This window comes from Bufo gargarizans, chromosome 4, assembly GCF_014858855.1.
Source record: "Bufo gargarizans isolate SCDJY-AF-19 chromosome 4, ASM1485885v1, whole genome shotgun sequence".
In the NCBI taxonomy this organism is placed as follows: Eukaryota; Metazoa; Chordata; class Amphibia; order Anura; family Bufonidae; genus Bufo; species Bufo gargarizans.
The window spans coordinates 392,998,985-393,020,470 of NC_058083.1; the positions used below are offsets into that span (position 1 = coordinate 392,998,985).

General features: G+C 42.4%; 1 protein-coding gene across 2 annotated transcripts in view; it reads left to right on the forward strand.

The window, feature by feature from the left end:
* Window positions 1–21,486, forward strand: part of TTC27 (tetratricopeptide repeat domain 27) — a 370,180-nt gene that overhangs the window by 194,622 nt on the left and 154,072 nt on the right. For both annotated transcript variants that reach the window (XM_044290184.1, XM_044290186.1), the window contains one exon: window positions 5,786–5,852. In XM_044290184.1, the coding sequence (XP_044146119.1) occupies window positions 5,786–5,852 (67 nt within the window). The remainder of the gene's footprint in view (window positions 1–5,785; window positions 5,853–21,486) is intronic.

A 21,486-nucleotide genomic window follows, 5' to 3' on the forward strand; every position in this document is an offset into this window, starting at 1 on the left:
AGGGAGGTGGCTGGCTTGCGTTCCAGTCTTTGTGGTGTGAAATGACTCTAAGTTTAGTCCTCGTTCACACTAGATGATTCTGTCCAGAATGCACTACATATCAAGCGATCGGATGCACGGGATCGCAAGGCACAATTATGCTTGAGGTCCGGTCAAAATGCTGCTTGCAGCATTTTGTTTGGACTGGACCGCAGGCATAATGTGCCTTGCGATCCTGTGCAGCCGATCGCCTGAGATGTAGTGCATTCTGGACAGAATCATCTGGTGTGAATGAGGACTAAACTTAGAGTCATTGGGCATGGTTCAACAGGTTGGGCATGGTTATGGTGCCAATCACTTCAACAGACCACTACGCCCTCTCCTGCCCCACAGTATAGTTAGCCGGCTACAATGCGGTGCAGTGCATTCTGGACAGAATCGGGCCGGAACGCACTGCCTGGTGTGAACGAGGCCTTAATGTGATCACAGATCCCTGTCAGATGTCGAGTGCTGGGAATGTTTCTACAATGTTTGCCTTGGTGGGCAGTGTGCCCTCCCCAGTATTAAAATCATTGGTGGGCAGTGCGCCCCCCCGGTATTAAAATCATTGGTGTGCAGTGCGCCCTCCCCCCTCCATCATTCGTGGCAGCGGCAGTTCCGATCCATTACACTGCTGGGACTCCAATCGGAACTGCCGCTGCCACCAATGATGGAGGGGGGAGGGCGCACTGCCCACCAATGATTTTAATCCCGCAGCAGGGCTGAGCTACCTGCCCGGCGCCCGGAATTGCATGTCCCGGGCGTCTGGCGATACGATTTTCACACCCCTGATTTAGCATTATTATGCAGTATTTTATTCTGCTAAAGGAATTGTGTTATGATCATGTACCTGAAAGTAGATCCTATACTCTGCAAATAATGTGATGCATTGGTTACGGAGTCTAAGGAATCTCATGGTCTTTACACTAACCCCTGAAAAAATTTGAACTTACAGATGCAGCCAAGCTAAATTTGATTGTTAAAGCGTTAAGTAAAGAATGGCAAGAAAAAGATAACTAACTTTTCAATGAATTTCTATGGCTTTTGTCACGGTTTAGCTCGGCTGCATCTGTAGCTGCGGGAAGATTCTCAGGTCGCAGTCCCGGTTTGTAAGCGGTAGCACTGATGGAGCTGTGGTGTGGTCCACTACAGAATCATGGGTCCTCACCAGGAGGTCAGTCAGAACATGGCAAACCAGAGGAATGAGAACAGTCCGATATTCTACTTTATGTGTTGACCTGTCCTGCTCCATACCAATGGTAGCTGGCAAACCACTGATTAGAGCAGCTCTAAAATTACTTCTGTCTTGTATTAGAAATGCTCTGCATATTTTCTTGCAGTGTCAGCTGCAGCATTCCTTGGGTGCCCGTGTTGCTACTATGACCTCATTGTTAATATTTCGTAGATGAGTATTTCTATGTCTGTCAGTATATAACTGTGCACACACATAAATGCAGCTGTTTGCGTGTAGAGATTTTAGAAAGTAACATAAACACTGTTGTCTGACCTCAGAGTCAATCACATCTCACACAAGTTCTTATCATGCGATATAGTTGCTTTTTTTCAGTCTTATGTAGGCTCAGTTAATTCCATATCTACGCTGTAAAAATCGCTCAATGTATGCACCAGATTTGTTGCACCAATACATTGACCTGTATCCCATACAGTTGTGTTAGGGAGTCCATGGTACAAGCTTTTTGTTTTGAAAAGCGTGGCTATTTCCAGGTAAAAAGCGTGTGGCAAGTCCCACACTTGGCATATTGCATTTCTATTAAAGGCCATGAAAAGATTTAAGGTATACATTTTAAGATTTCCTGGAGTAGACCGAATATGCAGCTGGTGGGGACTTAGTCCTATTCTTTTGAAATAAAGTAATATTTATAGAGCATCACAAGATTGTGCTGTCAATGGCTTCAGAGGGCTAGAAAAGAGGTGGATGTGCATGAAGGTTGTCATGCCATTTCTTTTGCTGCACAATTTTGGAATTTTTGAACATGTGGGTTACTTTACTCTGAAGGGTAAAAGGAGTTGTTTCATGGAGACAAAGCATGACCATTGTGTAATGTCTGATATTGGTTGTGCTGCAGAATACAGTATATTGGTACAGTATAAATATATATATATGCTGTATATATTAATATACAGTATAATTAATATATTATCCCGCCATATTCAAGCAATCAAATCAAAATCATATAGGGGGTCATAGCCAGGTCTGCGGCAATTGGTGTCTGTATTTGTGCAGTTACTTGTGGTTGTTTGTCACTGAAATCAGGATACAGCTATGTATTATAACATAGTTGTCACCTTGTAAACACCTGGAATAACACAGTTGTCACCTAGAAAAACGTTTAAATCTGCCTTTTCCCCTCTGTAGCCCGTTGTTCACAGATGATCTGGGTGGTGGTTCTGCTGCCTGATATCATATAATGGCCGTGTATAACCATGGGTGATGTCCCTGGTATTCAGCACTCAATGCGGAGTGATCTTCACTGCTCTGATTCTGTTTGCACTGATTGGACAACGTTAGAGGACCATCCACTTGTCTCAATTTAGTCACCTTTGTATATCGTGTGCCAGAACTATCGGTCACAGTTGTTCAAGAATGGAAGGAGGGAGGAAGGGAAATAGTAATCAGATTAAGCAAATATGACAGGTTTCATTTAAAGGGAATCTGTTGGCAATAAATCACCCCCCAAACTAGAGTAAGATGTGTATACTGTAAGTGATGCAGAGTCCGGTTATGTAATTTTTATCTTCATACTAACTTGGATTCCAACACTGTGCTCCCACAAACCAACAGTAAAATGCATTGAGAGGATTCCTTCTTGAGTCCTCTCCATTATGTGCATGAGCTCAGGAGTCCTCTCAATGCATTTTACTGCTGGTTTGTGGGAGCACAGCGTCAGAATGTAAGTGATTATGAAGACACAATTCTAGTGCGGTCTGGCATATTTCTGATAGGTTCTCTCCCCTTTACCGTATAGAGAGACTGTTATACTCAGTGTCCCTTTCCACTTTGAGAGATGGAAAAATGTAAAACATAAATTTCAGATTTCATATATTATTATTCTTTATGTGTGTTACTCGCTGTACTGTAGAAGGGGTCGTGGAGTGTTCTGACCACTTCCAATGTTTTATTGTCATTTTATGTAACCTGCAGAATAAAATTGGCTGGCTCACATTAAGTTATTTGTGACTTTTATTAAATCCCCCTATACATACAAAAGTCTATAAGTTCTAAAAATGTCTACACAAGGAATACTGTACAATTAATATATTCTTAAAACCTTATATATAACATTTAATACATTAGATGATCCAGGTCCCTGAATGCAGAGATCTCGCATGGGGGGCTTAGCCGGTCCCGGTTTTTTTTGTAAGTCAGTCAGTGAGTGAATGGCCACATCGCTACATCCGTATCCTGCAGTAACTTTAACTTTAAATCGGCGCTCATCTCTTTACTACCTTACACTGAGCTGCATTAACAGGCAGTGCGGGCGGCACTCACTCACTCACTGACATTACGCGCCTGCTCCTCCCACTAGGCCGCGCAGGCTCGTGACGTCAGTGAGTGAGCGCTGCTGCCCACACTGCCTGTTACTGGAGCTGAGTTTAAGGTAATAAAGAGATGAGCGCTGATTTAAAGTTAAAGTTACTGCAGGATACGGAATAAAGTATATAAATGTGGACTCCTGTGAGCGGCGGGGAGGGGGATCTGAGGATGGCGGCACTGTTATAGGGAGGGGGACCTCCATAACAGTGTCATCCACAGATCCCCCTCCATAACAGTGTCATCCACAGATCCCCCTCCATAACAGTGTCATCCACAGATCCCCCTCCATAACAGTGTCATCCACAGATCCCCCTCCATAACAGTGTCATCCACAGATCCCCCTCCATAACAGTGTCATCCACAGATCCCCCTCCATAACAGTGTCATCCACAGATCCCCCTCCATAACAGTGTCATCCACAGATCCCCCTCCATAACAGTGTCATCCACAGATCCCCCATAACAGTGACTGGAGCAGACCTGCTGATAAACACACCTAGGCCACCACCAGTCAAGGTAAAAACTTACAGTTGTCAATAATGTAATGTAGTGTAGGGGGTCATGTGATGTTTTGAGGCCAAAATGGCACAGATGACCACTAAGAATATCTAGAATATCTCAAATTAGCTGGTCAAGTAAAATGTTGCATGCAACAATCATTAAATAGGTAGCCGATAAAAAAAAGGGGCTGGTCAAAGGGCATGATCAAATAAAATAAAACTACAAGCGGCTATAAAGTTAGTGGGATATTTCCTTGTGAACAGAGTTCTGCTTATATAGTTCAAATATACTGTATACCTTTTCAGATATGCTAGACAGAATCCCATCGCTATAAATGGCTCAGAGCCCGTATATTCTACACCTGTGCTTCAGCGCTCTGTGTGCTGACTGTAACGTCTGTCCACATATAGTGAAATGGTAGACGCTAAGTTGGAAACGCACTAGATTAGTGTCAGAAACACAGTGGATTATTGCCGTATTATCCTCTCAGTAGTTTGCAGTCCATGAGTGCGATATCTGACCGCCGCACCTCCAGCAAAATTCATGTGCTTCTTCAGATATATTGTGATCAAGGTGTAAGTGATAGTCTGTCCACATATGCTGAAGTACTGAAGACTGAGCTACATACACACTGGGTGGGTGCCAAATGTAATCCTTTTGTTATTACTCACGGACGTTTTGTTTGTTTCAGTTGCTTACAGCCCGTGGTAGCGATATCCAACCGCAGCAGCTCCAGTAAAGTTCATGCAGTTCCTAGATGCACTCAGTGTTCCAATAGGATAAGCAGAATAGATCCACATAAAAGTTCATAAATGGGTTGCTGTTCACTGTATCCACAATTTGCCGCCACCAGACGCGTTTCGGAACAGTGTTCCTTCCTCAGTGGTATAAAACAAATAGATGTAATACGGCACTAATTCACTGTGTCTCTGAGACTAATCCAGCGTCTACCATTTCACTATATGTGGACAGACGTTATAGTCAGCACACAGAGCGCTGAAGCACAGGTGTAGCTAAATATTCGGGCTCTGGGGATTCTGTCTAGCATATCTGCAAAGGTATATATTTGAAATACGGTATATAAGCAAAACTCTGTTCACAAGGAAATATCCCACTAACTTTATAGCCGCTTGTAGTTTTATTTTATTTTTTAGGGTACTTTCACACTAGCGGCAGGATGGATCCGACAGGCTGTTCACCCATCCTGCCGCTATTTCGCCGTACCGGCGCTCCGTCCCTATTGACTATAATGGGTACGGGGGCGGAGCTCTGGCGCAGCATGGCAGTTCGCGGTGAGAGGCCGCCGGACCAAAAAGTCAGACATGCAGTACTTTTAGTCCGGCGGCCTTTCGCCATGCTGCGCAGGAGCTCCGTCCTCATTATAGTCAATGGGGAGGGAGCGGCGGCATGGCGAAATAGCAGCAGAATGGATTCGTCCTGCCGCTAGTGTAAAAGTAGCTTTACGAGAGCTCTGCGTTTAGGGACCTGGATCATCTACAGTACAGTATTCCTTGTGTAGAAATGTTTAGAACTTATAGACTTTTGTATGTATAGGGGGGACTAAATAAAAGTCACAAATAAATTACCGGGAGCCAGCCAATTTTATTTTGCAAATTGCAAATTATATTTCAGCTGAGGAGTGATCAGCGGGCTGGGCATCCTCAAGTCCGGTGTTTCTATCTAATAGTGATCATTTGAATTCTCTTCACAGCATTGATTTACAGAAGAATAACCCAGTGCACAAGCTAACAGAAGAAGAGCTGCTCGCCTTCACGGCAGTAAGTGCTTGTTTTACTTTACATTTCTTCTGTGGATAAAAAGTGTAATATATATGGAAATCAGAAACAATATTCTAATTCTGGTTCTAATGTTTGATGATTTATACATTCAGCAATGTAATAATTGAGTTTGGCAAGTTTTTAGTCGTGGAAGAAACTATTGGACACATTTATTATGACTAGTGTTTTAGATGCCGGTCTTAATAAATCCCATAGCTGGACCAGGGTCCGCCGAAGTTGGGAGGAAGTGCCGGCCTCTCCACAACTTCGGCGCATCCAGCTCCAGTTCTGAATGTAAGAAAGCTTCCTAGATGTCTTACATTTAGACTATTTTCTACACCTAAACCAGGCATAGAAAATGATGAATGAGACGGCTGGCCCGTCCCCTTCCCCGCCCACATCACGCCCACAATTTTAGACCTGGCATGAGCGGGGAGAAGTTGCAGATAGCGTCGCAACTAACCGTTGTGCTGCCATCTGCTCCTGGAATACGCCTAATATAGGCGTATTTCAGTATAATAAATGACCCCTTTTATGTTCTCACCTCTCTTAGGCCTCTTTCACATTTGCGTTTCAGAGCTCTCTGGCAGGCTGTTCCAGCAGAGAATAGCTCGCTGGCGCTCTCTGGGTGTTACCACATGCCCACTGGCCCCATTGACTGTAATGGGATCTGGAGGAGATCCAGCTGCTACCCAACAAATATTCCAGGTTTCGAACGGACAAAAGAACGTTGGGATTTGCGGAACAAAAACAGCTGCATGCATTATAGTCAATAGGCACCAGCGGGCATGCGGTAACATATGGCCATGCAGGATCCAGAGACCTCTTATTGCTAGTGTGAAAATAACATTACTTATCTCAGACATTATGGTCTTAAAAGGCAAGGCTTCTTTTACACCTGTAGCAGGTCTGGCAGACAATGCTAGGAGTCGATCACGCATATTTGCCGGGTAGCGGTCAGATCCTGCAAAGCACCCTTTTAGTTTATGGGGTCTGGAAGGAAGACGGTAGTATCTGGCAATGCCGGATCCTGTGCATAGGGGATAGCTTTTACCAACTGGAATACCCCTTTAAGGGCCATCATTATTGTTAGGTGTCACTAAAAGGGCATTTTTACTCTATGGGGGGGCACTAAGGGGGCACTATTAGTGTAAGGTCGTCAGAATGGGGATTAGAGGTATGGTTTAGGGGATAACTATTACCTACCGGAATACCCCTTTAAGTGCCCCCTTAAAGCAGGGTTATTCCTTACTTCCACCAAACAGTATGATGCTCCTTTAATACCCCTGACACAGTTTGATACCTCCACACAGTATGATGCCCCTAAATGCACCCTACCAGCAGGATGATCCCTTAAGTGACTTCCACACTGTATGATATCTCCTTAAAGGGGTTGTCTCACTTCGGTAAGTGGCATTTATCGCGTAGAGAAAGTTAATACAAGCAACTTACTAATATACTGTTATTATCCATATTGTTTGTTTTGCTGTCTGGATTCATTTTTCCATCACATTATAGACTGCTGATTTCCATGGTTACAGACCACCCTGCAATCCACCATCAGTGGCCGTGCTTGCATAATATAGGAAAAAGAACTAGCCTATGTGCACTCCCATGGTCCCGGCCACCAGAGAAGCTGACGCTTTTTCCTATAGTGTGCAAGCACAACCACCACTGATGGATTTGAGGGTGGTCTGTAAACATGGAAACGAGCAGTGTATAATGTGATGGGAAAATGACAGCAAAGGAAGCAAGATGGATAATAATACATTAGTAAGGGGCTTGTATTAACTTTCTCTACGTGATAAATGCCACTTGCTGAAGTAAGACAACCCCTTTAAGTGGCCCCCAGAGTGATGCCCTCTAAGTGGCCTCAAACATTATGATGCACCGTTAAATGATGTCACTACAGTGCTGCCCCACACAGAGTGATGCCCCCCCCCCCCACCCCCCTAATAGCATAAAGGTCTCTTAAGTTGCCCCACACAGAGTGATGCCCCATTAGATTTCCCACCACACAGGTATGGCTCCATTATAGGCACTCCCCTTTTAGTGGCCTCCCAGAGTGATGCCCCCTAAGTGGCCTCACACATTATGAAGCACAGTTAAATGATGTTCCCACAGTGCAGCCCCACACAAAGTGATGCCCTCTTAAGTGGCCCCCTTAAGGAAAGTTCCCTTAAGTTGCCCACCCACACAGAGTAATGCCCACTCATATTGTTATGCCTCATTACAGGGAGTGCAGAATTATTAGGCAAATGAGTATTTTGACCACATCATCCCCTTTATGCATGTTGTCTTACTCCAAGCTGTATAGGCTCGAAAGCCTACTACCAATTAAGCATATTAGGTGATGTGCATCTCTGTAATGAGAAGGGGTGTGGTCTAATGACATCAACACCCTATATCAGGTGTGCATAATTATTAGGCAACTTCCTTTCCTTTGGCAAAATGGGTCAAAAGAAGGACTTGACAGGCTCAGAAAAGTCAAAAATAGTGAGATATCTTGCAGAGGGATGCAGCACTTTTAAAATTGCAAAGCTTCTGAAGCGTGATCATCGAACAATCAAGCGTTTCATTCAAAATAGTCAACAGGGTCGCAAGAAGCGTGTGGAAAAACCAAGGCGCAAAATAACTGCCCATGAACTGAGAAAAGTCAAGCGTGCAGCTGCCAAGATGCCACTTGCCACCAGTTTGGCCATATTTCAGAGCTGCAACATCACTGGAGTGCCCAAAAGCACAAGGTGTGCAATACTCAGAGACATGGCCAAGGTAAGAAAGGCTGAAAGACGACCACCACTGAACAAGACACACAAGCTGAAACGTCAAGACTGGGCCAAGAAATATCTCAAGACTGATTTTTCTAAGGTTTTATGGACTGATGAAATGAGAGCGAGTCTTGATGGGCCAGATGGATGGGCCCGTGGCTGGATTGGTAAAGGGCAGAGAGCTCCAGTCCGACTCAGACGCCAGCAAGGTGGAGGTGGAGTACTGGTTTGGGCTGGTATCATCAAAGATGAGCTTGTGGGGCCTTTTTGGGTTGAGGATGGAGTCGAGCTCAACTCCCAGTCCTACTGCCAGTTTCTGGAAGACACCTTCTTCAAGCAGTGGTACAGGAAGAAGTCTGCATCCTTCAAGAAAAACATGATTTTCATGCAGGACAATGCTCCATCACACGCGTCCAAGTACTCCACAGCGTGGCTGGCAAGAAAGGGTATAAAAGAAGAAAATCTAATGACATGGCCTCCTTATTCACCTGATCTGAACCCCATTGAGAACCTGTGGTCCATCATCAAATGTGAGATTTACAAGGAGGGAAAACAGTACACCTCTCTGAACAGTGTCTGGGAGGCTGTTGTTGCTGCTGCACGCAATGTTGATGGTGAACAGATCAAAACACTGACAGAATCCATGGATAGCAGGCTTTTGAGTGTCCTTGCAAAGAAAGGTGGCTATATTGGTCACTGATTTGTTTTTGTTTTGAATGTCAGAAATGTATATTTGTGAATGTTGAGATGTTATATTGGTTTCACTGGTAAAAATAAATAATTGAAATGGGTATATATTTGTTTTTTGTTAAGTTGCCTAATAATTATGCACAGTAATAGTCACCTGCACACACAGATATCCCCCTAAAATAGCTAAAACTAAAAACAAACTAAAAACTACTTCCAAAAATATTCAGCTTTGATATTAATGAGTTTTTTGGGTTCATTGAGAACATGGTTGTTGTTCAATAATAAAATTAATCCTCAAAAATACAACTTGCCTAATAATTCTGCACTCCCTGTAGATTGCCTACCACACAGTGATGCCCCCATCATAGGTACGCCCCTTTTAGTGACCCCACACAATATTATTCCTCCTTTAGTGGCCCCTCACACAAAGTGATGCCCTCTTTAGTGCCCCCCATCACACAGTTATAGCCTTACCTTCCCTGTCACAGACTTATGCCCCCTTAAGTGCCTCCAGTTAAAATAATCCCCTACACCACATTCTCCTGACGAACAGAGCAAAGCATGTCTGTGTGTATGTTCTGCTGTCTATAGCTCAGCGCAGCAAGCGTGATGACATCACCACGTTGCACCAGCCATCACTGAACCATGGAGAGCAGAAGAACAGTGAAGCAGGTTGCTATCGGCTCCCTGCTTCACCATTGTATTCAACTTTATCTGCATACTGAGGATGCAGATACAGTTGAAGAAGGGACACATAGAGGTCCAGACAGCTGGCAACCACGGTCGGTCCACCAGTTTAGTACCCCTGTTCTAGGAAATGGTAATCCAAATCTCAAGCCTAAGGCTGAATTTCCATATTCAGGTTTTTCACCAAGTTTTTGAAGCCAAAGCCATGAATGGATCATAAACAGATGATACGTATGAAGCATGGACTGAGTCTTTTCTTCCTTTTGAATCCACTCCTGGTTTCAAACACCAATACCTGAATGTGAAAACCTGGCTTAAAATATCATCTACATATTTTATAAATATTGGCTTCATAAGCTTTAAGCAATTCACTTTCAGGGTCCATTTATTGAGGATAGCAAACAGCAGATAATTCAGTGTTTTGAGTAATGGCAGGTGCTGATTCTCCTTGTGGAGATTCTGCTGGTAGGGAGACAGGGCAGTGCTTCTTTGGAAGAAGTATGCAGAATAAGTTTCCCCCAGAAGGAAAACACTGTCTCTGCAGTGCCACCTACAAATGCCCCCTATATATAAAGTTTGAACATTTACAATTACAAGGTGGCACTACAGCTCTCTTTTTTCTGAAGAAGAGTTCTCCTGAATACTTTTCTTCCTTCTGAAGGCGAGTTCTCCTGAATACTTTTCTTCCTTCTGAAGGCGAGTTCTCCAGAATACTTTTCTTCCTTCTGAAGGCGAGTTCTCCTGAATACTTTTCTTCCTTCTGAAGGCGAGTTCTCCTGAATACTTTTCTTCCTTCTGAAGGCGAGTTCTCCTGAATACTTTTCTTCCTTCTGAAGGCAAGTTCTCCAGAATACTTTTCTTCCTTCTGAAGGCAAGTTCCCCAGAATACTTTTCTTCCTTCTGAAGAAGAGTTCTTCTGAATACTTTTCCTTCTGAAGGCGAGTTCTCCTGAGTACTTTTCCTTCTGAAGGCGAGTTCTCCTGAATACTTTTCTTCCTTCTGAAGGCAAGTTCTTCTGAATACTTTTCTTCCTTCTGAAGAAGAGTTCTTCTGAGTACTTTTATTCCTTCTGAAGGTGAATTCTTCTGAATACTTTTCCTTCTGAAGACGAGTTCTTCTGCATACTTTTCTTCCTTCTGAAGGAGAGCTATTATGCATCGTATTTGAATAATTAATGAACTTGACTCCACATATATCCTTTTGCTGCCTTACTTGTGTTATAAGCTGTTATTTTCAGCATTGAGAGCCAATCCTTTTATGTCAACAGGCTTATCAGTATTTTCTAACTAATCACTTGTGTTATCTAGCTGCCGACATATGCATGTTTAATGTACTATACATTTCCATCATTGTTAAGGGAAACACATTTCCATTAGGGCACAGTGAATGCCGTACTTGGCCCCATTTTCTTCCATAGTTCTTAAAAGCATAGGAAATGCTTCTGCAGAAAATATTCTTTGTTTAAGGGTGTTAGCTTTGCCCTAATTCTCAGAGGCCAGTGGGCATCGGAATATTAATACTGGTACTCCCATAACCAGGTCCTTGCAGTAGCTCAATCTCTTCAGTGATAAGGCCCAGTGTGTTTCAAGCCATATCAGGAAACTGAATGAATCATTGTAAAAATACTCTATATTGTTTTATATCGGCACCCTGCCTTTTAACTCTGCTCTACAGCCTGTATCAGTGCACCTATCTGCGTCGTTTCCCTACAGGTCAGCCAAATCTATCCCACTTCCCAGTCATTTTAATTTCCCATCATTGTTACCCATGTGCACTTTTTTCCTCTAATACAGGTGTTTGTTTCATGTTTCACTTAAAGGCTCATTTGGATAATTTGATGCTGACCAGGCAATGTTCCCATTTTATTCTAAGATTACTCTTCAGCTGCTCCATGGCACATTTTTTTTGTTTTTTTTGTTTAGTTTAATTCTTTTTATTTCAATTTTATAAAAACATATACATTTATACACGGATCACAACAATTCGACAATGAGAAAATCCATAGCACATTTTATAATCCACTGATTTTGATATCTTAGGTATAGGTTTAGTATTGCTGAAATTTGCTACATGCCATTTCAACTGATGGCAACTAATCACAGTGTAGCTTTTACTTGGTCGCACAGGGCAGTTTTTCTTCATTTATTTGTTTATTTTTAGACCTTTTTGATAAACGAAACCCAAAGGATTTTCCTGAACCTACTCTTGTATGGTTTTGTGTGTCATTTACAGTCACTGACCACTTTCTTAAAAGGGTTGTTTCATCTCCAAAACTGGGCTCCCAAAGTGAAGGACAGCACACTGCACATGTGTGGCATGCTTTCTATCAATCTCTTTGGGAACTGCACTGCTGTTTACGGAAGTCCCACAGCAATGAATGGAGAGCACACTGCACAAGCATGGCCACCCTTTGAGGATAGCCGAGTGTTGCCTTGGCTATTTCTGGCAGCCCCATAGCAGCAGTGAATGGACAGGTGGCCATGCATGCGCAGTGTGTTCTTCATTCATTGCTGTGGGACTTACGTAAACAGCAGTTCCCATAGAGATTGTTACAGAGCATGCCACGCACTGTGCTGTCCTTCACTGAGGGGCCCCGTTCTGGAGGTGGGACCCAGACTTATCTGACTTTGAAGGCATAATCTAGCAATATGCCTTCAATGCATCAGATGAGTCAACCCCTTTAAGTAGTAAAAGGGGTTTCTGAGACATTTTTTTTTCTATTTTCTCTTGTTCTAAACATTCCAGATAAATGCACTTTGTAATGTACTTACGTTTCAAAATCTACTATTCGTAGTGTATCTTGTGAGTTATGGGATCACGACTTCAGTGTTTATCACTTTCATGATGACGTCCCATGGCTGGTTGCTTGAAATCCACTCAGCCAGTGTAAGGGTCGTCATCATGATGTCCTATATAGAGGGCTAAATCGCTAAATGCCTATAATAAAGGGAGGTTAAAGCAACTATGGGGGAGAAATGTGCAGAGCAGACTGACTCTGTGGTGTTTGATGACGTAAACTGTAGGTTTTAGTGCCACGTCCCACAACTGGAACAAAACTCTGAAAACAAAGCTTTGGTGATAAAAAAAATTGTGAGGCCTTGATTATTGGAATCCCCAGTGATCTCAAGAATGAAGGATCCCCGAATCATATGTGAATGGAGCGATTGTACGCATGTTGGTCCACTGCTTTATTCACTTCTATGGGACTGACAGGGCACCGTCTACCTCAGGCCCATGGAGGTGAATGGAGAAGTAGACTGACATGTGTACTACTGATCCTTTCAGAGAGGACACTCAGGACCCTTCATACTCTAGATCACTGGGGGTCCCAGTATTCAGATCACCTATCCTGGCTTTAGATAATAAATACTATTCGTGGAATAGCCCTTTATTATAAAAATTTCTAATCAGATGATAATATGGTAACAACTCAGTGCATCAAATCATGCAAAAATGGTCAAACAATTCAGTTGTAATTCTAATAAAAACCACCGATCAGAACAGAACGAAGAAGAAATGTGATCTGTACGAGTTGCAGAATGATTTGTAACATCTCAGAAATTGCTCAGCTGCAGAACAGACTCTATCGACAGAACTTCTGTCCCACATGGAAAGTAGATTTTAGATGTCTGGTCTATTTTAGTCACCTGGTGTTAGAAATCATATCTGCTGCATCCCTTTGAGGGTAGGATCAGATTTGGCATAAACTATATCCATGGATCCAATATATATGTTGGCTATGTCAGCAGTTTAAGCTTAATGGTAGGGAGTCAGAATGTTTCCAGGACACTTTATAATCCATGTCACCCTAGTAAAAAGATGCACCTAATAGCATGGTACTAAAATACATTTATTTTTTCAGCGTTTCCCTTTTTTAAAGGGGTTATCCAACCCCTCATATGCCCGGGCCCCTCACACACAATGTACTTACCTCGCTCCCCGGCACCTGCATCGCTTCTGATCCCCACACGCCCACCGCGCAGATGAAAACATCCGGCGGCGGGGGTGGGGTTGGACAGGCAATAGCAGGCCGTGACAGGAATGAGCCTCCCTAATGTCACCCGCGATGCTAGGGAGTCTCGTCCCCGCCTGCTACATTGTGTGTGAGGGGCCCGGGCATTACAGGGGTTGGATAACGCCTTTAAAGGGGTTGTCTGAACATTTGTTATTGATGGCTTGTTCTCAGAATAGGTCATCAATATCTGATCAGTGGGGGTCTGACGCCCAGCATCCCCGTCGATCAGCTGTTTCAAGTGACCATGGCGCTCTTGTAAGCGATGCGTCACGTTCACATGACCTATGTGAAGCCAAGTCCTATGCATGTGAATGGGCCTGAGCTCTAATACCCGGCACAGCCGCTGTATAATGTACAGCTTCAGCGCTCACTGGAGCTCTGTGGTTAGAAGTGCTGTTTTCCATGTTTGTGTGGTTTCCTCCCACGCTCCAATACATATACTAATAGGTTAATTTAGATTTTGAGCCCTAATGGGGACAGAGACTGAAGCTGCTGATGACAAGCTCTGTACAGCTCTGTGGAAATGTTGATGCTCGGTATGTAAATTAATAAAGTAATAATACATTGCAAAATTATTATCATAAATACGAGGAACAGAGTGAAACGACTGTCTGATTCCCATACCAGATGGGAGAGTTTACAGATATGCTGTGCCTCTAGCTTTTCAAGTTTTATGCTGTACATTGCAAGTTGATTATAGGATGTATTACTGTATGTGGACTAATACTTATATGTATATTATATGTACATACATCATTGAACAGATTGTTAAATATCTTTTGGTTAAATTGCGTGAATTGTCCCATAATACAGGGCCATATGGAAGTACCATACAATGGCGCACACAAAATGCCTAGTCAGCAGTCCGTAGTCCAGGGACTTCTTGTGCCTCAGTGCAGGCTATATTCACACTACTCATTTATGAGGCTTCACTGATGATAACCTGTTGATCCAGGGATCTGTTTCCAGTGATCTGAGTGCTTAGACCCCCACTGATCACTAGAACGAGGAGAGTCACATAACATGCTCTCTCTCCTTTCTGCCGGAGGGGGGCACAATAGAAAGTCTATGGTCCCATCTAATTTCCATCCTCTGCAGTCAGGAGAGACAGCGTGATATGCGAGCACTTCTCTTTCCTCATTCTAGCGATCGGTGAAACCCCCACTATTTAAAAGCTTTGATCGGTCCCTCAGACGTTTCAAAAGCTATTTGAAAGCTCTGTGTTAAAGGGGTTCAGAGCTGAACCCGGACATATCCCCTTCTTCCCCCACTCAGCCCCTCTGACATGACATTTCATGCTCTGATGCTCTCCCTTGCCCTGTGCTATATCGCATAGGGCAAGGGCTTTTTTAAAAAAATATTTTTACACTGGTAGATGGAGGCTTCAGCCTAGCAGTGAGCCCAGTGACTTCACTGGCACTGATCGGGGGGCTTTATCGCTGCCCTTGCCGTTTTACTGCCCATTAGTGCCGGTGACGTCAAGGTGCTCACTGCTAGGCGGTAGCCTCTGTCTAGCTTACCCATGGAGAGCCCGGGACGTCACCAGATTTCCAGAAAAAGCCCTTGCCCTGTGCGATTTAACGCAGGGGAAGGGAGAGCATCGGAGCATGAAATTCGCCGCTGCTCATGTCAAAGGGGCTGAGTGGAGGAAGAAGGGGATATGTCCAGGTTCTGCTCTGAACCCAGACACCCCCTGCAAATGAATAGATCCAGTATTCATTCAGCAGGTCTATTTTTCTGATACTTTGCTCCAAATGCCCTGTATATACGTTACCTTTCCCTGGATAGAACAGGATGTGTGCATGCTGTGAATTCTGCCATGCTTAATGTCTTATAGTTTCAGCCATGTGCAGCAATCCTTGTGAAGCTGTGTGTGTGTGAGCAGGCATCTTCTCAGCCTACATGTAGATTGCCAGATCTGCAGGCTGGTTAGATGGTTGTCATACATTCATCTGAAATCTACTTAAATTTACAATCCTCTTAGATCCTCTCTTCTAAACATTTGTTTTTGACATGGACGACTGCTAAATTGTTGTTGTTGTGTAGATTCAATTAGATGGTGTTTTGGGTCATTATCTATGTCGAAGGCAATGCTCAGTGCACTGTGAGCAATCAAAAAGCAATATTGTCTACATAAAAAAATGTTTTATTGTAGAAAGAAAATTGTAAACGTATTGAAATTTTTCATTTAAAATTGTAATTGTTCAACTGTATTAACTGTTTCATATATACAGTTCATTTCATATTTTTTACCATGTTGAGTAAAATGAAATTTTTACCTAAGGAGTTGAAACGGGCAGTCCACTAAGGTAAAATGGTTTATCTAAATGGAAGGATGGGTTAAAAAAAGAAGCATTACTCACCTCACCAGTCCCCTGCTGCCACTGCTCTGACACTTGCCTGCTTCCAACTGTTCTCCATTTCCTGGTTCCCGCTTGACACACAGTAGTAGGTGACCCATCTCAACCAGTGATCGGCAGAGCAGGTATCTCCAGGCATTTCCTGCATGTCAATAAAGGGACAGCCCCTTTAAAGACCATATCTTTTAGATACATAAAGTCTCTTTAGAAGACATTGTACATGGAAACTGTACATTTTAACATTCAATTTTTAAAGGCACATTTACTGAAAATGCCTTAATCCAGTTTTTGGAAAAACCACAGTGATGAGTGTGATCAGGGGACCAGCAGTAATGCCCTGGGGCCCTATTACTTCTTTTCAAAAATATTCAAACATCATCTTGTTCATTCTATCAGTTTATATACAGTATATGAAAATGCTACCCGTAGGTGGGTCTCAAGATAACCAAAATGCACCACATGCAAGGAAGAAAGATTTTGAATTGTTAACTTCACATCCAACCTATCCAGTTTCAGGGTCTAAAATAATGCTTGGCAATCCAGCTGTCCTCTGTCTGATATGAGAAGGCCTAAATAGTACAGTATATTTCTGAATCCTGCTCATCTTAGTTAATTAAAAGTGCAGAATGTTCTATATATGCAATAAAAATGAGATGTGTTCCCCATTCTATTTTTAATATATTCTACAATTAGGCAGAGTGTAGAAGTATACACTTATGTCAGCAAGTACTTTTCAAAGGCTTGACAATCAGAAAACACATAAATGACTTTTATAATTTACTAAGGTGTTTGTTTTGTGTATAATGTTTAATTTTCTTGTTTAATGGGAATATTAAATCTTATATTCAGTATCTTCTTACATTTCATTAAACTGGCTGTCCCACAAACTTAAAACTTTTTTTATTCACTTATCTGGAAGAGTTTCTTCCTTTTCTGTGGTTGGTCAGCAGCTCACATGAGACATTCAAGCACTGGTAGGCAGGATGCTTTGCAGAAAGCTCTTGTTAACACCTTTCTTCACTTGCATGAAAGATAGTTCCTCACATATAGCCACAGAGATACATATGGTAGGTAACTCCCTATAATTTCCTCATCCACTATCTGTATACTTCTATGAATTTAGAAGTAGGGATGAATGAGGAAAGGTGTCTGTAACACTTCACCTTCTTCTCTATGAGATCACTACGGGGAGGGGAAGGGAGCAGGCAGTCTACTGATTGTGTTAGTCCACCACTGAATATAGGAGACAGTGGACCACAAGGATAGACAACATAGGGCACTAACAGAGGGGAAAATGTAATGTACTGTATTTTTCGCCCTATAGGACGCACCTACCCATAAGATGCACCTAGGTTTTAGAGGAGGAGGAGAATAAGAAAAAATATATTTTTCATTAGACCTCAGATCCGACCCCCAGTTTTAATCAGACCTCAGCTCCCGCTCCAATGTTAATAGGACCCCAATAACACCTCAGATCAGACCCCCAATCAGACCTCAGCTCAGACCCCAATGTGAATGACCCCCAGAGCTCAGATAACAGCCCTATTCAGACTTCAGGTCAGACCCCCAATGTAAATGACCCCCAGACCTCAGATAACAGCCCCATTCAGACCTCAGATCAGAACCCCCCACCCACCCCCCAATGTAAATAACCCCCAAACCTTAGTACAAACCCCCTGGCTCAGAGCAATTAACATAAATAAATACACTTGCCTCTCCTGCTCCGGACGCCGCTGCCTCCGCTCTTAGGATCAAGCTCTCTTCTTCTTGCCACGGATTCTGCTGTGACCTGACACGCACACGCTGACATCCTCACGTTGTGCACAGTCACAGTACAGCTGACGGCAGAGGACCAGGAAGTGGAGAGTACAGAGACCAGGGAGCGCTGCATTCACCACTTTCCGGTCCTCCGGTACTAATAAGCTCTTCCGTAATGGAAGCGCTCATTAGTATTCATCTCATAAGATGCATTGACGTTTTCTCCACGTTTTGGGAGGAAAAAAGGTGTGTCTTATGGGGTGAAAAATAAAGTAATTTTTATTGTATATAATAAAACATTATTAGAAATATCTATACATTGCATACATACGCTATTTGTGAGAGAACCTCTTTAAAGGGAACCTGTCCCCGGGGATTTTGTGTATAGAGCTGAGGACATGGGTTGCTAGATGGCCGCTAGCCCATCCGCAATACCCAGTCCCCATAGCTCTGTGTGCTTTTATTGTGTAAAAAAAAACAATTTGATACATATGCAAATTAACCTGAGAGGAGTCCTGTCCCTGACTCATCTCACCTACAGGACTCATCTCAGGTTAATTTGCATATGTATCAAATCGTTTTTACACAATAAAAGCACACAGAGCTATGGGGACTGAGTATTGCGGATGTGCTAGCGGCAATCTAGCAACCCATGTCCTCAGCTCTATATACAAAATCCCGGTGACAGGTTCCCTTTAAGCCATGTCAACAGCTATGCTCTTTTGGCTTTTGGCTGCCTTTTCCCCAACCTTTTTCTATTGAAATCAGGGAGTATTGCATATGTCCCATAGTAAATTTCAAAATGTGACCCTTCCAGCAAGAAAAACATACACATGCTGGGACAATATTGCCAAGGTCAGACTGGCACACCAGAGTAACAAATTCACCTGCATACCAATGCTCGGTCACAATAATAGACTCCAAAGTTTTCTCAGAAGACAATCCAATTTCTAATGCGACTTTGGAGCTTATTTCTGAATAGTTGATACACAAATAATTTATGAGACCTTTTCACTGATGTGATAACATGTATGGACTTTATTAAAAGTAGACATACACTTAATCTGTATAGTTGAGGGATGACCTTCTTTGAATCAATTCCTCTGGTGGTTACAAGGAGCACCAGTTGACTTAGTAAATTGTATGATCTCATTGTTGGAACATATACTGTAAAGCACAATATACTAGGCTGCCTCCCTGTAATAATGGTCATAATAAATCAGTGGTAGCCTCTAACATGATTTTTCATTTAGCGTATGTACGTGTTACTCTATTTATTGAGGTTTGGCATGAGAACCAGACTTTTTTATTTATTTTTTAATATAAGTGATGTAATACCAGTGACATTTTTAATAAATTGTTAATAATTTTTAAGCAGTGGATTACTAGCAAGAGCGTAACTGTAGATTGTGCAGGGGTTGCAGTCCAATTCAAGCTCTGGAGTCTGATACGGCCCAAAATGTCTCACTGTTTGATAAGAAGACACCAGTACTATAAATGGTTGATAATGGGGAAAGGGGGGGGGGGGGATGTTTCATATTTTGTATTAGATGTAAAAAGCTCGTTATGGAGCCAACAGTTGGCCATTTCTTTTCCTTTGTATGTGTACTTGATATACTTGTTGTATCATTCATTTTTATGCTTCAATAAAATAATGATTGAACCGTAGATGTAAAAAGCTCATACTGTTGCTAGACTGTTCCAACAACCCATGACTCCACACTAGAGCTGAGCCAATAATGGAAAAAACAAAACAAAAACACCAGCCTGATTAACCGACGGTGCTTTTTTTGTTTGTTTGCACGGTTGCACAGTGGAGAAGGAGGGAAAATGTCCCTCCTCACTATGACGCAACGTCCACTGCCACCAATGAAAAAGCCCAGTGTCCCGTTGGGGAAGTGTCTGGGAGGGAAGGAGGGGGGAAGATTAGGAAGGCAGGAGAGAGGGAAACTCAGTGTCCTCACGGTGCTAAATGCTGATAAAGTAAAGGTTCTTTAATAATGTCATTGCCATGTGACCAATAACATCATCCTGTTAGTGATCTCATGGCAATGACATAATCAAAGGTCCTATAACTTGCAGCAAGATCTTCTTGGATTCTGATAAGGTAAAGGCCCTTTCTTGCTGTCATTGACTTGTTACTAGTCACATGGTGATGACATCATCAAAGGTCCTTTAACTTAACAGCATCCAGGAAGATCTTGCTGCAGTAGGCTTCCTGCAGTTTTACAGGTATGTGCTTTATGCTGTGTGCATGTATTAATGCGAGGCACATGGTTTTATTACATTAGTGCCTCCACATCCCTCATATTAATAGCAAGTGACCCCATCATGTCCTCATATAATGGGCTACATGGGGTTAATAATGGTGTCACTTACTACTCACACCAAATCCTGTCATTTAACTCCTCAGATGCCGCATTCAACAGCGATCGCGACATCTAGTAACCTTAAGGCACAGCTCAGCAGGGAACAATTCAGAATCACATTCACCCTAATACATCTCTATTATGGTGAATGGCACAAGTGATAAACAGATCCCAGGTTCTAGCCCCCTAAAAGTTATAAAGTTAAAAAAAAAAAAAAGCACAAAAATATTAAAGTTTAAATCACCCCCTTCCCCAATTTTAAATCAAAAAAATACTAAACATATCAGGTATCGCTATGTCCAAAAATACGATAAAAAAACACAATTCAACTTTTTTTCTGTCAACTTGTCTGCCCCAAAAAAGCTGAATAGCAGTGATCAAAAAGTCATACGTACACTAAAAATGGTACCAATAAAAACTTCAGTTTGTCTTGCAAAAAACAAACCCTCATACAGCTCTTAAAAAAAAAAAAAAAAAAAAAAAAAGTTATGGCTACCAGAAAACGGTGATGCAAAGAAAGATCCCCTATAGAGAAAAAACTTGTCTTAAAAAAAAAACAAAAAAAAAAAACTCAGAACTAAAAACAATTATGAAACCATTGGCGGTATAACACCCTGCGCTAAACCACGCCCCCAAATAATCTTTCAATAATCAAAATTAGAGTTACATGTTCAATTAATTGCAATTTTCATCATAATCACCCAGCCCTACTCCACACCCAAGCTAGTGTACTATTATAAACCCCTGCTTTAGCTTTGTATTTTGCAAAAAAATTCACTGTGTTCCCATCTAAACTTTTCATCTTAGCATTGTGTGTAACATCTAGTACACAAGTACATACACAAACAGAAGATAAACTGAGACTAAAACGGGTATAGTAGCAAAATATAAATATACCTTATTGAGTGATGCATAAAAAAATAATTATACATAATGAAATGCATCCTTTAAAAAAGGTGGACTACACCTGAGGGGACATAACGTAGT